Source organism: Schistocerca piceifrons, chromosome 1 (assembly GCF_021461385.2).
Source record: "Schistocerca piceifrons isolate TAMUIC-IGC-003096 chromosome 1, iqSchPice1.1, whole genome shotgun sequence".
Taxonomy (NCBI): domain Eukaryota; kingdom Metazoa; phylum Arthropoda; class Insecta; order Orthoptera; family Acrididae; genus Schistocerca; species Schistocerca piceifrons.
The window spans coordinates 637,104,022-637,122,086 of record NC_060138.1 but is presented as its reverse complement, the minus strand read 5'-3'; the positions used below and the strand labels follow the sequence as shown (position 1 = coordinate 637,122,086).

Below are 18,065 nucleotides of genomic sequence, written 5' to 3'. Positions count from 1 at the left end.
TGTGCTTGTTAGAGTAGCTTAACCAGTCTGATCTCCCACAGTCTGTGACTGCTTGTGATACCTGAAAGAAGTTCCATCCAAGAAAAACTTAATGACTACATTCTGTTAAAACGACAAACTGAAAGGACTGTGTTCTGTCATTGATAGTCATTCTTGCAATACATGATCCTACTGGCTAGGCATAGTTCCCATTTGTGACTTTCAGCACAATTGCTTTCTATCACAGAACATAATCTCCTTTACCTGATGATGATAAACATATGATATTGTAGAAAATGAAGCCCCTAAGTTGACTAATAGCTTGGCCATCGATGATTATGCCTATGAGATTTTCTAATGTTTGGTGATGGCTATGCTTGAACGATTTTCGTCTGTGGTGGCCTCACCTCCATAGATAGTTGCCTCATTTAGTTATCCTGATACACTAGGCAAGGTTCTGGGGAACAGCTGCAGCATGTTGGTGGACAGTAATCATCTGTAATTGACTGGTGTGAGTAGATCTGTTGTGATGGTTGCTGTCTGGCCACCTGGTAGTCATTGAAAACTCCTCTCCTTTCTCTACAGTAGTAGACAACGTGCCCAAGGTCTCTACATTGAAAGTATACCGTTGTGTTGTCCTCTCTCCTTCAAATTTTTGTTCTCCTGTGGGTTGTTATACCTGGCTGAGGATACCAGCATTGGGTGTTGGGTTATCATTTGATGGCTGTGGCGTAAGTCAGCATTGCCAAGTCCATTATTTTTGGCGCATTTGACTTGTGAGAGAGGTTGGCGCTAAAGACTGATACATCTCTTCTTCAACATTTCCATTGTCTCCTGATGTATGATGTTGACATTCATGGCTATTATCTCTTGCTTAATCAGTCTGACAATTCTGGCTGCCGTAAGATGCTGTATCTCTTCTCTTAATACCTGACATATGAGAAAGGTGAGGAACAAAGTAGGAAGTGATCATGATGAGAGTCTGTAAGTTCTGTTTTTGAACAGCTCTCTCTCTTTCCCTCCCTCCCTCCCTCCCTCCCTCCCTCCCTCCCTCCCTCCCTCCCTTCCTCTCCTCTTTCCCTCATCCCCCCTCCCTCCATCCCTCCCTCACCCTCCACCCCCATACACAGAGTTAGCGACTGCAATGAAAGCACTGAAAAAAATCAAAACTTCAATGTAAAATAATAAAGCAGTGCCAATAATATAACAACAAAAAAAAAATCAATGAAAGCACAGAACATCTGGTCACAGCACTGTAAGCAAACTGTAGTTATTAAAGTGACACATCTCTCAAATGTTGCAGTACGAGTGGTAATAAGAAAAATTTATTTTGAAAATAATCAAACTACATTCATAAAATTTGATGATGATGTTAGTCCTCCTGTACATATTCACTCGTCAATGTGACACATTTTTCCCAATGATATATGTGCTGGTGGAGATTCTGATTGCTGAAATTTATATTTTGGCTATTCAGGAAATGTCACGCCTCAAAAATCGAGACTTTGCCCTTTTGGAAATGGCTGTCACATAGTTGTTTCTTTGCTGAGGGAAAGAGTAAGAAGTCCTGGGGCCCGTGTCAGGAGAATTTTTTTTTTTTGGGGGGGGGGGGGGAGGGGGAGAGAAATTTGACTCTTTAAAGAAGTAATATGTATGATTTTGTCCTGTGCAGAGTGAACTGTGGTGTTGTCATGGAGCAAAAGCGTCTCCTTGGCTGCTTCGTCTCAAAAGCCTCCTGTAAACTAGTGGAGATTTTGATAGTATGCTCCTATGACAATTTGTCCATTATGAATGTAACATGTTAGCACCATGTTTTAGATTACACGATTCTCTGTCCATTCCAGATAATGATAGTTGTAGGAAACCGAGAAGTACAAGTGTAAGATCGAAAGGAATGCCTCTTGCGGATGAGAGTATTAAAATCCTAGTGGTCAACTGCCTAAGCATTCTCAACAAAGTTCCAGAGTTTGAAGTGGTCCTGAAAAGCAGTGAAGTTCACACAATCCAAGGTACAGAAAACTGATTGAAATCTGAAATGGTAACAGTGAGATTTTTGGTGAAAATTTAAGTGTTTATCAAAAAGATGATCTAATGGCAAATGGAAGTGGTGTATTTGTTGCAGTAGACAAGAAACCTAAATACAGCGAGATAGAAACTAAAGCTGCATGTGAGATTGTTTGCACAAGACTCAGTGTTGGGTGACAAACTGGTATCAGTGACCATGACACAGTTGTGGCAACAATGATTACTAAAGTAGAAAGGGAAACTAAAACAAGCAAAAAGATATACAGAGAGCGTTCCATAAGTAATGCGACAAATTTTTTTCTGACGCAACGATACACCACAGCATGTTGTAACTGGCTGGGCTAAGTGGAGGGGGGTGTTAGCTTCAAAATGCTCCTTGTCTCATTCAGCTGTGAGCTGCTGGAGAGTCAGGACATGCGTTTACGTCAACCCTGTTTTGAGTTTATGTAACACGGCACAGTAGATCATTCTGTAGAGCAATGGTATGCTATCAAATTTTGCATTAAACTTGGGAAGTCCGCCACCGAAACGTTTCCATTACTTCAGCATGCCTTTGGGACTGATTGCTTTTCCAAATCACAAGTTTTCCAATGGCACAAGTCGTTCATGGAGGGCCGAGAGGAGATCACCGATGAGCCTTGCAGTGGACGGCCATTAACCGCACAAGTTTACAAAAATGTGACACGTGTGCGCAATTGTTTGAACTCTGACAGACAGCTGAGCCTTCAATTGATACTACAAACTCGAAACACATCAAAAACAACCATTTTCCGCATTGTGACTAAAGATTTGAACATGAGAAAGGTGTGTGCCAAACTTGTCCTAAAAGTGTTGACCAACGAACACAAGCACATATGAGTGCTTCGGTGCCAAGAACTGTTGGAACGGTGTGAAAATGATCCTCATTTTTTAAACTCAGTTATCACTGGTGATGATTCGTGGATTTTTGAGTACGACCCTGAGACAAAAAGGCAGAGTTCAGAGTGGCACACCCCATCGTCGCCCCATCCCAAGAAGGTATGCATAAGCAAGTCCAGGATCAAAACCATGCTCATTGTCTTCTTTGACGTCAGAGGCATTGCCCCTACTGGGACTACAGTGACTCAGCTTTCTACTTGGAAGTGCTCAAAAGACTGAAAAGGAGGTTCTCACGCTGCCGAAGCTACATCAAGGACACCTGGAAAGTTCACCACGACAACGCGCCGAGTCACAGTGCTTTCATTGTCAATGACTTCCTGGCCAGGACCAAGATCCCATTAGTTCCCCAGCCTCCCTACAGTTCTGACCTGGCTCCCACAGACTTTTTTTTTGTTTCCTCGGTTAAAAGGAGTCATGAATGGAAAACATTGGGACACGATTGAAAGCATCCAGGCACATGTTACATCAGCTGTAAAGGACATTCCGGAAAAGGCATTCCAGGATGCCTTCCAGGTATGGAAAAACTGCCTCCAGAAGTGTATCGACGCAAGAGGGTGCTATTTTGAAAATTTTTGGTTATTTGTACGAATATATTCAATAAATGATCTTTTATGAATTTGGTCGCATTACTTAGGGGACGCACCTTGTATATGTTCAGTAAACTAGATAAAAAATCGGTAATGTCATATCTCAGTGAGAAACTTCAAACTTTCAGCATGGGGAAGGAGCATGTAGAGGAACTACATCCAAGGTTTAAAAGAATAGTTGACTAAACACTGGATAGGTATGTACCCAGTAGAACAGTTCATAACAGGAGGGACTCTCCATGGTATACAGTCACTGTAAAGAAAATTCTAAAGAAACAGAGACTACTGCATAACGGATGTCAAACAAAGCATATGACTATAGATAGAATGAAACATGTTTGGCTGTCAAGAGAGCGATGCGCAAAGCTTTCAGTGACTACTGTAGCAGAATATTGTCAAATGGTCTTTCACAAATCACAAAGAAATTCTGGTCATATGTAATGGTTGTTGGTGGCACCAAAGTTAATGCCCTAACACTATTGAATGAAACAGTAACTGAAATTGATGGTAGCAAAACAAAAACTGTAATTCTTGACTCTGTTTTCAAATGTTCCTTTGCAAAGGAAAACACAAAACTGCCCCAGTTTAATCCTAGTACCACTGGAAAGATGAGTGAAATCAGTTTTACTTTCAGTGGTGCTGAGAAACAGCTAAAATCATTAAAATTTAACAATACTTCAGGTGCTGATGAAATCCCTACCAGATTCTATATTGAATTTATAGCTGTGTTAGCCCATTGTTTAAATATAATCTGTCGTAGATCTCTTGAACAAAAAACCACACACAGAAAGCACAGGTAACACTCGTCTACAAGAATGGCAGGAGAAGTGATCCCCAAAATTACTGTCCAATATCTTTGACACCAGTTTGTTGTAAAACCTTAGCACATATATATGCGTTCAAACATAATTAGGTATCTTGAACATAATAGCCTCCTTAATGCCAGCAAGCATAGATTCCAAAAACATCAGTCACGTGAAAGCCAACTTGCACTTTTTGCACAAAACGTACTGAAAATTTTGGATCAAGACAGTCAGGTAGATGCAATATTTCTTGAATTCCAAAAAGCATTTGACTCAGCACCACACTTACACTAATTGTCAAAAGTTCAGTCATGTGAGTTATCAAGTGAAATTTGTGACTGGCCTGAGGACTTTTTGATAGGGAGGACATAGCATGTTATCTTGAATAGAGAGTCTTGTCAGTTGTAGAAGTAACTTCAGATGTGCCCCAGGAATGTGTGTTGGGACCCTTGCTGTTTATGTTGTGTGTTAATGACCCTGCAGACAATATTAATAGTAACCTCAGACTTTTTCCAGATGATGCAGTTATCTATAATGAAGTAGAGTCTGAAAGAAGCTGCTTAAATATTCAGTCAGTTCTTGATAAGTTTTCAGAGTAGTGCAAAGATTGCTGTATCTTGGTTTAACTGTTCAGAAATGTAAAATTGTGCACTTCACTAACCAAAAAATATGCTATCGTAGGACTATAATATCAATGAGTCACAGTTGGAATTGACCAACTCATACAAATACCTGGGTGTAATACTCTGTCAGCATATGAAATGAAATGATGGTATAGGCTTGCTCAGTTACAGGTAAAGCAACTGACAGACTTTGCTAAAATTCAAAGAAATACATACTTTGGTTTATTGGTAGTGTACTCAGTCTACAAAGAAGAATGCTTACAAATCCCTCATGTTACCCATTCTAGAACATTGCTCAAATATTAGGGACCCATAGTGAAACATCTGCAGCATTTATGTTGTTTCTTCGGTTCAACAGGTTTTTTGAATAAGTATGAGCATTTGCAGAACCACGTGGGCAGAAACCTTTCTTATGTTGACAATATTGCGCAAGGTTTTGAAAATTGATCCATGACTGAATTTCACTTGGTCCACTGTAATCTTAGTTGTCATATGCCAGTCTTTGATCACTAGCTCTTCTATTTTTCTTGCGATTACCTGTTCTTCACAGAAAGATGGTCTGCCATTTCATTCTGTATCATTCAGCATTTGCTGACAACACTAATGTGATGTGATGGTGCATTTTACACTATATCAGCTCAGCGTGGATTGTAGCTGCAGAAAACGAACTACTGCATGATACTTCACCTTATCAGTTCACAGCACCACTTTGTTCTGGCTACTCTAGTGGCATGCTACGGTAGTAACGGATGGGGATTTCACTATGTACCAGCAAACAGTAAATTTAATAAATTTAATTACATAACTTTTATTTTTTGAGATGATAATTAAAACTTTATGACAACTTCTTGTAAATGTCTTTGTTTTGAGTTTGTCCAACATACCTGAATATCTAATATGTTTTCAGAATGATGCCATTTGTTATTGCTTCCTCCACTGATTTTTTTGGCTGAGAACATGTCATTTTCTGACTGAGGTATTACTTCTTCATGCCAACATAAGCTTATCTCCAACTACTTTTCATTCACAGAACATTAGTGCTTTGGGTGCACACTACTGCAAACAAAAATAGCCTTCAAGATCAGCCAAAACTTATTCAGGCAGGTTTGAAGGAGAGTGGAAACTCCAAGCATCAGATTCGGAGCTCACTAAAAAGTAACTTATATTCAAAATATACATTCAAGAAAAACAGCAGGAGAGTTTCAAATATACATGTTTTCCTACGTATGTTAGGAATATTTTATTAAAATTTGACTGACTCCTCAAGAAATGCCACTTAAGAATAATCTTCCATATTACACCAAAAATTATTGCTCTCTAGGTTCAATGATGAAGAAATTGAAGAAATGTATGATGAAATAAAAGAAATTATTCAGATTGTGAAGGGAGACGAAAATTTAATAGTCATGCGTGACTGGAATTCGAGTGTAGGGAAAGGGAGAAAACGAAACATAGTAGGTGAATATGGATTGGGGCTAAGAAATGAAAGAGGAAGCCGCCTGGTAGAATTTTGCACAGAGCACAACATAATCATAGCTAACACTTGGTTTAAGAATCATGAAAGAAGGTTGTATACATGGAAGAACCCTGGAGATACTGAAAGGTATCAGATAGATTATATAATGGTAAGCAGAGATTTAGGAACCAGGTTTTAAATTGTAAGACATTTCCAGAGGCAGATGTGGACTCTGACCACAATCTATTGGTTATGACCTGTAGATTAAAACTGAAGAAACTGCAAAAAGGTGGGAATTTAAGGAGATGGGACCTGAATAAACTGAAAGAACCAGAAGTTGTACAGAGTTTCAGGGAGAGCATAAGGGAACAATTGACAGGAATGGGGGAAAGAAATACAGTAGAAGAAGAATGGGTAGCTTTGAGGGATGAAGTAGCGAAGGCAGCAGAGGATCAAGTAGGTAAAAAGACGAGGGCTAGTAGAAATCCTTGGGTAACAGAAGAAATATTGAATTTAATTGATGAAAGGAGAAAATATAAAAATGCAGTAAATGAAGCAGGCAAAAAGGAAATCAAACGTCTCAAAAATGAGATCGACAGGAAGTGCAAAATGGCTAAGCAGGGATGGCTAGAGGACAAATGTAAGGATGTAGAGGCCTATCTCACTAGGGGTAAGATAGATACTGCCTACAGGAAAATTAAAGAGACCTTTGGAGATAAGAGAACAACTTGTATGAATATCAAGAGCTCAGATGGAAACCCAGTTCTAAGCAAAGAAGGGAAAGCAGAAAGGTGGAAGGAGTATATAGAGGGTCTATACAAGGGCGATGTACTTGAGGACAATATTATGGAAATGGAAGAGGATGTAGATGAAGATGAAATGGGAGATACGATACTGCGTGAAGAGTTTGACAGAGCACTGAAAGACCTGAGTCGAAACAAGGCCCCCGGAGTAGACAACATTCCATTGGAACTACTGACAGCCCTGGGAGAGCCAGTCCTCACAAAACTCTACCATCTGGTGAGCAAGATGTATGAAACGGGCGAAATACCCTCAGACTTCAAGAAGAATATAATAATTCCAATCCCAAAGAAAGCAAGTGTTGACAGATGTGAAAATTACCGAACTATCAGTTTAATAAGTCACAGCTGTAAAATACTAACACGAATTCTTTACAGACAAATGGAAAAACTAGTAGAAGCCGACCTCGGGGAAGATCAGTTTGGATTCCGTAGAAATGTTGGAACACGTGAGGCAATACTGACACTACGACTTATCTTAGAAGAAAGATTAAGGAAAGGCAAACCTACGTTTCTAGCATTTGTAGGCTTTTGGCAGGGGTAAAATACAGGGAGCAAAAGGCTATTTACAATTTGTACAGAAACCAGATGGCAGTTATAAGAGTCGAGGGACATGAAAGGGAAGCAGTGGTTGGGAAGGGAGTAAGACAGGGTTGTAGCCTCTCCCCGATGTTGTTCAATCTGTATATTGAGCAAGCAGTAAAGGAAACAAAAGAAAAATTCGGAGTAGGTATTGAAATTCATGGAGAAGAAATAAAAACATTGAGGTTCGCCGATGACATTGTAATTCTGTCAGAGACAGCAAAGGACTTGGAAGAGCAGTTGAATGGAATGGACAGTGTTTTGAAAGGAGGATATAAGATGAACATCAACAAAAGCAAAACAAGGATAATGGAATGTAGTCTAATTAAGTCGGGTGATGCTGAGGGAATTAGATTAGGAAATGAGACACTTAAAGTAGTAAAGGAGTTTTGCTATTTGGGGAGCAAAATAACTGATGATGGTCGAAGTAGAGAGGATGTAAAATGTAGACTGGCAATGGCAAGGAAAGCGTTTCTGAAGAAGAGAAATTTGTTAACATCGAGTATAGATATAAGTGTCAGGAAGTCATTTCTGAAAGTATTTGTATGGAGTGTAGCCATGTATGGAAGTGAAACATGGACGATAAATAGTTTGGACAAGAAGAGAATAGAAGCTTTCGAAATGTGGTGCTACAGAAGAATGCTGAAGATTAGATGGGTAGATCACGTAACTAATGAGGACGTATTGAATAGGATTGGGGAGAGGAGAAGTTTGTGGCACAACTTGACCAGAAGAAGGGATCGGTTGGTAGGACATGTTCTAAGGCATCAAGGGATCACCAATTTAGTATTGGAGGGCAGCGTGGAGGGTAAAAATCGTAGAGGGAGACCAAGAGATGAATACACTAAGCAGATTCAGAAGGATGTAGGTTGTAGTAGGTACTGGGAGATGAAAAAGCTTGCACAGGATAGAGTAGCATGGAGAGCTGCATCAAACCAGTCTCAGGACTGAAGACCACAACAACAACAACAGGTTCAAAAATGATCTTTGAAAGGCAGGCATCAACAATATGGAGTTGTTATGGTATGACCTGTATCAGACAAGCAATGCACACAATCTGAGACCAGTATACTGAACATTACCATTGTGTCTGTCATTATTGGCCTAAACATTTACGATAGATAGACACCATATCTCCATAGCCATCCCACAGTTTATTTGAGAGGAAAATCACAGTCACAGAAATATACTGCTGGGATTTGATGGTAAAATTACATCTGTCTTATGATTTAATTAAATATGATGATGGTGTTTGTCAGAATAAAACCTAGAGCTTACCCTTTTTAATTCATTCACAAAAAAACATGATTCTAAAAGACATCAGCTATCAAATCAACCAAAAGCCCAACAGGCAACTATTTTCTGGGATACAGAAATTATCACAACAGTATGGGTGCTCAATGGAACAACATTTGTGCAAAACACCAACTTCTATAACTAATATGCATCTAGACCATGTGAAAATCCCTTGGAAAATTACTTTAATGTCCCAGCCAAAATGACAGTGAAAGAAGCAGCTCCATTCCCAAAAGTAATACATATACTGATTATCCAGATCATTATGACCACTTACCTAGTGGCTGGTATGTCCACCTTTGGCATGGATAGCGGTGGCAATGAGTCTTGGCATGGAAGCAGTGAGGCCTTGGCAGTTCGCTGGGGACAGTTGGTACCATATCTGCACACACAAGTCACCTAATTCCCATAAATTCCGGAGGGGGAGGTGATGAGCTTTGATGCGTTGTTCAATCACATCCCAGATGCGTTCGATCAGGATTAGATCTGGCAAATTGGGGGACCAGCACATTAATTAGAGCTCACCACTTGTTTTCCTTGAGCTACTCCATCACACTCCTGGCCTGGTGACATGGTGTATTATCATGTTGAAAAATACCACTGCCGCTGGAAACATGATTGTCATGAAGGGGTGTACGTGGTCTGCAACCAGTGTATGATACTTGTTGACCATCACGGTGCCTTGCACGAGCTCCACTGGACCCATGGATGCCCACGGGGATGTTCCCTAGAGCATAATGGAGCCACCACCACCTTGTAACCATCCCACAGTACAGTCAAAGGGCTCTTCCCTTGGAAGATGATGGATTCACACCCTCCCTCAGCATGATGAAGAAGGAATTGGGATTCGTCAGACCATGAAATGCTGTGCTACTGCACCAATGTCCAGTGGCAATGGTCACATGTCTATTTCAGTAGTAGTTGCCGATGTCACGGTGTTAACATTAGCATATGCATGGTTCATTGACTACGGGGGCTCATCGTTAGGAGTGTTTGGTTCCCTGTGTGTTCAGACACACTTGTACTCTGCTCAGCATTAAAGTCTGATGTTAGTTCCACCACAGTTCACCACCTGTCCTGTTAACCAGTCTACCCAGCCTATGATGTCCGACATCTATAGTGAAGGGTGGCCACCCAACACCACGACATCTAGATATATTTTCACCACACATTAGAGGCGCTCACCACAGCACTACTTGAACATTCGACAAGTCGTGCAGTTTCCCATATGCTCATGCCGAGCTTCTGGGCCGTCAGAATCTGCCCGTGGTCAAACTCAGATAGATTGCACACCTTCCCCAGTCCACACGCGGACAGTATGCTCACTGATACTACATGCACTGTGCATGTGTCTGACTAGCGGTCACTCCTTGCCAGGTGATGCTGCTATCAACTGGATGAGTGTGTATCAATAGTAGGTTTGTGGTCATAATGTTTTGGCTGATCAGTGTATCTTTGCTGGAATTTGTAGAGTAACTGCCTTATTTGTTACAGTCTTATACCTTAGGACTGATGGCAGGTATATTATGGTGGGCTACTTCATCCAGACTGACTGCTGAGGTTTTTGTTATTTTAAATAACAGGAATGTATGGCTTGAAAATATTTTACATTTGAATATTGCAAAGCAATAATTTTACACTTAAGTGATATAAATGATTGAAGAATGAAAAAGATACAAAATATAATGCAACATGCTAAAAGTCTGTCTTGTTAATTTAGTGTGTTAATTGATGAAATATTGGACTAAGTAAAGTAAATGATTGTAGTGGAGAAAATGAAAACTGTCAAAAATTGGATGACACAGTGACATATGATTAAATTGTATAATATCCTGTAAACTTACCTGCTCTGATGTCTGTGATTTATCCTAGAGCTAATGAGGACAATGTTGTGTCTACAGAATGGAGAGCATCCATTCTGGCAGGTTGCATTTGCTAGCTGGAAACATAACGACATATATTCAATAAATTATGTTCCAGCATTGATACCTATGTGTTCATTGTGTCTGCATTGTATTGCACTACTCAACATGTGAAGTGCATTTAGGCTGTGCTCATAAACGAAGTGGCCCAGAGGACTGTAGTCATGATGGACAAAACCTTCTCAATCATGGAACTTGGTGCAACAGTTACACATTCATTCTCTGTCAAACTGAGCGTGTGGACCGTGCACACAACTTCACATAACACCACACAGTATTTTATGTCAGCCCTCGGTCACACTGCCCCTGTGCTATAATATTTTCAATATCACCTCAAAATGCAGCATTCTTGTTGCTACTTTCAGTTTGTTCAATTGCTGTTTTTTAAGTTACTTTGTTCTATTACGACAATAATACAAATGTTTGTATATGAACTTCTTTTCCCAGTCAGACAATATGTCGGTAGCCTGGTTGATTGCCCTGAGCTCCAAGACAAGATGGTGAGCTTGGATCAAATGCGGTCTTTTGATGATAAAGGAAAGGCATTGTTTCCAAAACATCTAAGTTTGGCTGAAATTCAAAGAGGGATTAAAGCTGGAAAGTATCATTCGGGTACTTTTTATGCATCTCGTGAAAACTGTTTGGAAGGAAGTGTAAATGTAGAAAGCTATGAAAAGTCGGTAAGATACTAAGTGTAATTGTGTGTGTGTGTGTGTGTGTGTGTGTGTGTGTGTGTGTGTGTGTGTGTGTGTGTGTGCGCGCACGCGTGTGCACACGTGTGTGTGTGCGTGCTTACTTTTTATTTTATTTTTAGTGTTAGGTTGCAATTAGATTTACATTACGATTAGAGTATATCTACTAAGCTCATTCATAGACAAGAGTGTTGTAATGCATCTTACTATAACTTTCCTAAGTTTTTGTGTATTACCATGTAAGCTGCTATAATTTTTCTGTTTTTACTTTGCATACAAGCAACACTGTATCAGTGAATTGAAACTGAAATTTAACAGTAATGGAAACACAGAAAATAAATCATATTGATTGACTGTTCTTTGATATTGTGGCTCTTTTATACCAAAAGCCTGTGTTTTACAAATGCTTTAGATAATAGACCTGATCAATATGTGACTTTTTGTCACGTTATGCAACACAGAGTTTTTCTCAGAAATTAAGTATTTCTCTACAACTTGTAATAGAAACTAAGTATTAAAATTAAGAAATAATGTAATTACACTTTCACAATTCTCTATGTCTCTTTTTAAAATTCACAATATAGGAAGAGATTGATTGCTATTCATCATAAAGGAGACATGTAATGTTGCTAGCAGGCACAATTAAAAGACACTTATACAAAGTTTTTGGCCTTCATCAGCAAAAGAGAAACAAAGGAACAAATACCATTTGTACACACAAGCAACCACTCCTCACACACATGTGACTGCCAATTCCGACAGCTTGGGTCAGAAATTATTATTGTACTGTAGAAGGTTGTGTAATACGATGTTGGAAACACATAAAAACTGTTACTAGTGTAGTTACTTAGCAAACTGCAAACTTGCTTTTGAATGTACCACAGTTTCCCAGAGTAAACTCAGCAAAAGTAATGTGCATTTTGAAACTCTGAAAGAAACATAGAAATGTTGATTTACTTACAGAGTAACAAAACAAAATGCTTCTATTAGTTATATATTTGAAGACTGCAGAGAAGAAATTTGCATTGTGTTTCATTATCTGGACATGTTGTCTGCATGTCAGTGTGTCCTATCAAAGCAGAAATGTGAAGTATGATATTGTTACGGAGTTTTAATGAGAGCATATGACCATATTAGGTAAATGTGGTTTGCTGTGTCATGAAATCGCAGTCCATATTGCTCCTCATGATACTAACTTGTTGCATGTGTGTGTGGAAGGAGCTGCTACCATTACTGAAATTTATTTATTTATTTATCTATCTGTGACAGTATAAATTGTATGGGTAAATGTTCATAATACAGACACATAAATACATAAAGTTAGATAAGCACAGGCACATTAATAAATACATACATTATTTACTTTACTATATCATATATTTGTACAGAGTATTTCACTATTCTTGTGAATGTATTGTAAAACATCTCTTAATCATATCAGTTAAGTAATAATTGGCAGAATAGTTTACATTTCAGGTAATCCTTGATAATGTGAAAACAGGTAATTTTTTAGGATGTTCCTGAAGGCGTACATTTCGCTTTCGTCTTTGATCAGCTCTCTTTTGTCTTTTGATCACTTGTGGAAGATTGTTGTATGATTTAATTCCATTATATCTCATACTATTTTTGATTATTGTTTTGTTTTTCATACTGAGACGTGGGAGGTAGCTGGATATGGTTCCATGTTCATGCAGAGACCTGTTTGTTGTGTACTGGTTGATGACTTTCTTTACATGGATCACTGTCTGCAGAATGTATTATTCATGCAGACAAAGTTGACACTCGGTGCACTGGTTGATGGAAGCGACTGTAAATGGGAAATGCCTTTATGGTTGTTCCCATCAGCCACCGCGCCCAGTGTCAACTTTGTTTGCGCGCATAGTATCCACAGGAAACAGTCAAATTTCCCCCACATTTAAACAACCCAATGCAGTGAGTCCTCTTGCTACTTTTTGTTATAACTCCTACAGCCCCTTTTTAGCCTAAAGAGTGTTTGTGTACTCATTTGTTCCCTGTAGGATATGTCATAATTAATTTCAGAATGGACAGGTACAAAAGATGTTGTTCTGGTACATGAGGTTGTACACACTGAATTTATTATTAAAAGTGCCCAGCGTGCTGAAGCTGGTCGCTTCCTGAGGACGGTAATATGCTGAGTCCACTTTAGCTGTGAGTTGACATGCACCCTAGAAATTTTGTTCTTGATATAAATTCTGTGTTTTTGATACAAATTCTCTGAGCTCATCTTTCACTTTTGGAGTGTTACTGTTGGATATTCTGCTTTCTTGGAAATTAATACTGTTGGTAGATGCTTTTTTTAAAAAATACTGTGGATTGTTTTTCTTTCCCTGTTGGGTTAATTTGCTGTCTGGTATCTACTTGCATATCTGGTGTACAAGTATGAAATGCTGATTTGTTGTCCAAAAAAACATGTTAAATTCAGAATAATGATAAATAGTGCTTTGCCAAAAGTATGCTCCATCGTTTGTTATACATTTTTCCCATCTTTCAGGCAATTTGTAACTACCACACCAGTAACAATTTTCCCCTTTTGCTGTGAACCATTCATCGAGCCCTTTTTTTTTTTTTTTTTTTTTTTTTTTTTTTTTTTTTTTTTTTTTTTTTTTTTTTTTTTTTTTTTTCTTCTTCATAACAGCTAAAGCATTGCTCAGCAAGTGCATGATGCATCAATACAAAAAAATAGTAATCGGAAGGAGCCAAATCTGGTGAGTAGGCAGCATGGGGTAGAAGTTCCTAGTCGAGTCCTTCCAATGTGTCGTGAATCAGTTTTTCTATATGTGAAGGAGCATTGTCATGAAGAAAAATGACTGTCTTGCCTCTTTTGGTATTGTGGCCTTTTTTCAAGCGGTGTTGTTGGTAACATTAGTATTAACCATTTACACAGGGTTTAACTGCTCATAATAGACCATGCCCCTCTGATCCAATCAAACACAGAGCATTGACTTTTTGCCAAAGTGATTTGGTCTTGCAGTCAATGTGGATGGTGTGCCTGGGTGTACCTATGATTTTTTGCACTTGGGATTCTCAAGGTAAATCCACTTTTCATCCTCTGTAACTATTTGATGTAAAAATGACTTCCTTTCATACTGAGTGAGTAAAATATCACATGTTTTTTCGCACTTTTCCATTTTCCTGTTATTCAACTTGTGTGGTACCCATCTACCAGTTTTCTGAATCTTTCCCCACTCTTGTAGTCTACTGGAAACAGATTGTTAACTAATACCCAATTGCTCTGCGACTTGTTTTTGTGTTAGCAAATCATCTTCGTTCAACAGAGCTTCAAATTCCACATCTTCATATTTTTTTGGTGGTTTCCCACATTCCTGGTTTGCAACCTCGAAGTCACCATTTTTGAAATGCTGAAACCATCGTTCAAACATATCTTGTGATGAAGCATGGTCACCACTAGCTTCTCAGAGAAATCAGTATGATCGAGCAACAGTTTTCTTCAAATGAAAACAAAAAATTAATGCTGTCCATGAATGCTCTTGTTCAGTATAAATTTCGACATATTGAATACAACACAACACTAAGCAAGCACTTTTCCAATTTATCATTGGTGCACATCTGTCACTTGTTGATGGCACAACAAAATTGTGCAGTGTCAAATCTTTATAGCACAAACTGCACTGATGTGACATCTGTTGTCTGAAATCCACATTTTGTACTTGTACACCTGCCAGATGCATGAGTGTTTCTTCAGCTTTGTCCCTTTGTGCAGTTGGTGGCTTATCGCGAATTCGAATGTTACTGTCATCACAAAACAATGCTAAGTTTGACACTGGCATTAATAATTTTTATATATCAAGAAGAGTATTGAGCTCATCACACCTCCTTGAGGGTTTCCAGTAGAGATGTATTCTGGGTTGTAAAGGTGTGTTATGGTGGTATTGGATTTTGTTTGAGAGTTCTCCACCCATTGCATAATCTTTTTCAGATATAAATGAAGTCATTTTTTTTCTACACTCCTTATTTCTAGTGTGCCAGTTTTATGTAGCAGCATTTTGTAGTCTGCTGTACCAAAGGCAGCACAGGGAACAAAGAAACTACAGTTTCAGTAGTTTCAACCTACACCAAAGGCCATCTTCAAAGGAAGTCAAAACAATTCATCTAAACATTTGTTGTAAAATCAATTTGTTGTGATATGGAATTAAATGTGTGTGTGTAGATGATATGCTACACAAATACTGTTTTTTCTAGCCATAGTTTCGTTTCAAATTGTGAAACTTATCTTTTTATTTCAACCGTTTCTCATTTCAGCAAATTGTTTTTTTTTTCTCTTGGATCTTAGCATTCATCTTTGCTGCCCTTTCCTCTTCCTTTTTCAGTCATTTGATTTCCTTTGTTGGCCTTTCGTGCCCATTTCTCCTCTGTGTTGCGTACTCTTTTGCAACTACTGTTTGAAAATTTATTTTTATTAACAGTTGATAGTGAAGCAGAAATGAAATCTGCAGACACCCTTTTTTATTTGGGCATTACAAGGGTATTCAGTAAATAATGCAATCCGTATAATCTGAAATCAGGTTTGTTTTAATTGGGGATTCCAATACACCTCACTAATTTTGTTTTTTGTGGCTAGAAAACCATATTTTTCAACATAATCTCCATTCAGTGTGACGGCCTCACCACCTTACTACCTCATTGGGAGGGCATGTATGCCCGCATGATATCACTCTCCTGGTCGGCGTCAGAGCCAACATCTTGCTGCATCAAAATCCTCTCCATTATCTACATATTGCTTCCCGCAGAGTGCGTCCTTCATTGGACCAAATAGATGGAAGGAAGGTGCAAGATCTGGGCTGTAGTGTGGTTGAGGAAGAACAGTCCAGTGAATTTTTGTGGGCTCCTCTTGGGTGTGCAGATCTGTGTGAGTTGTTGTGTCGTAATGGAGAAGGAGAAGTTTGCTTGCATTTTTGTGGCAGTGAAGATGCTGAAGTCATTTCTTCAGTTTCTGGTGTGTACTACAATACACTTTAGAGTTGATCGTTGCACCGTGAGGGAGGACATCAGAGTTCCAGAAGTCCATCACCATGACTTTACTGACTGAGGGTGTGTTTCTCAGCATTTTCTTTGGAGGAGAGCTTGCATGGCACTAGTCGATTATTGCTGTTTTGTTTCTGGTTCAAAGTGTTGAACCCATGTTTCATTGCCTGTGCCTATGTTCAACAAAAAATTGTCATGCCCAGCCTCATAATGCACAAGCAATTCCACACACATGGTCCTTTATTGCTCTTTGTTGCCTTTTGTTAGGTGACAGGGAACCCAGAGGGCGCACACTTTTGAGTACCCCGATTGGCGGATGAGAGTGTCAAGCACTGCCAACAGAGACATCCAGTTGAGCTGTGAGGAATTTGATTGCCATCCTTCTATCACCTTAAACAAGTGTGTTTGTGTGTTGCAACACTGCAGGAGTCACAGCTGTGTGCGGCCGGCCGACACGTGATGATCAGACAGGTTTACGTGACTTTGTTGCGATGATGACAGACGCCTCGCCCAATGCCAGGTCTCTGTAGACATCCAACAAGTGCCTATGTGTATCTGCAATGCTCTGATTTTCACCAAAAGAAACTAAATGACAGCAGTCTGCTTGAAATGCATCTTCATTAGAGATGCCATTTTGAAGGCCACGTATAATGCTGCCACCTATCGGTGTTTCATAAAAGTGTAGGGACTGAAGCGGGAGTATTCCGTGGTGTCCCACAACAAATTCTGCAATTTTTTCAACTGAAACTGAGAGGAAAAAAAGTGTTGAATTATTTATTTGATGCCACTCATATTTTACCATTGCTAGGCTTTTTCTCAACATATTCATCTTCAGATAACTTGTACATGTGACTATTTTTGTGATTTCTCTCATTTCTTAAGCTTGATACTGAGCGACAATGTTTATTTTACATTGTGAGTAATGTCAATTGCAACACTACAGCATCTTAACCGAAGAAAAACTGTTTATATCAATAGGTATCTGGCCATCTTCGGATCGGAAGGGGGGGGTTGTTAAAATTTCTTAGGAAGTGACTAAGATGCTTTAATACAAGCAACTGGTAACCAGAACTCTTCTTCAGCTTACTTCTGTTGGTTTATATGTTGACTTTTAACTCTCTTGTGCTAATTTTTTTCACCAACTATTGTTGTGCTAATTTTTTTTCACCAGCTACTGTTGTTGCTTTTTGTTTTTTGATTTTCCTTTGCTACTAACTGGTATTGTAAATTGTGGATTTCATCTATTTTTATTTGGCTTGTGTAGTTTGTCTGAAGCTCATTTTCAGTGAGCCAAGTTGAGTTCTGCATCAATTAAAATATTGTGATATAATCTGTCCTGGTTTTATTCGGCATAATAAAAGTGTATTTGGCATGTTAT

At 39.0% G+C, this 18,065-nt stretch overlaps 1 protein-coding gene across 1 annotated transcript in view; it reads left to right on the top strand.

The window, feature by feature from the left end:
• The window catches only part of LOC124805024 (exosome complex exonuclease RRP44), a 143,321-nt gene that overhangs the window by 38,840 nt on the left and 86,416 nt on the right, over nucleotides 1-18,065 (top strand). Inside the window, exon 5 of the mRNA XM_047265438.1 lies at nucleotides 11,439-11,671. Coding sequence (XP_047121394.1) covers nucleotides 11,439-11,671 — 233 coding nt within the window. The remainder of the gene's footprint in view (nucleotides 1-11,438; nucleotides 11,672-18,065) is intronic.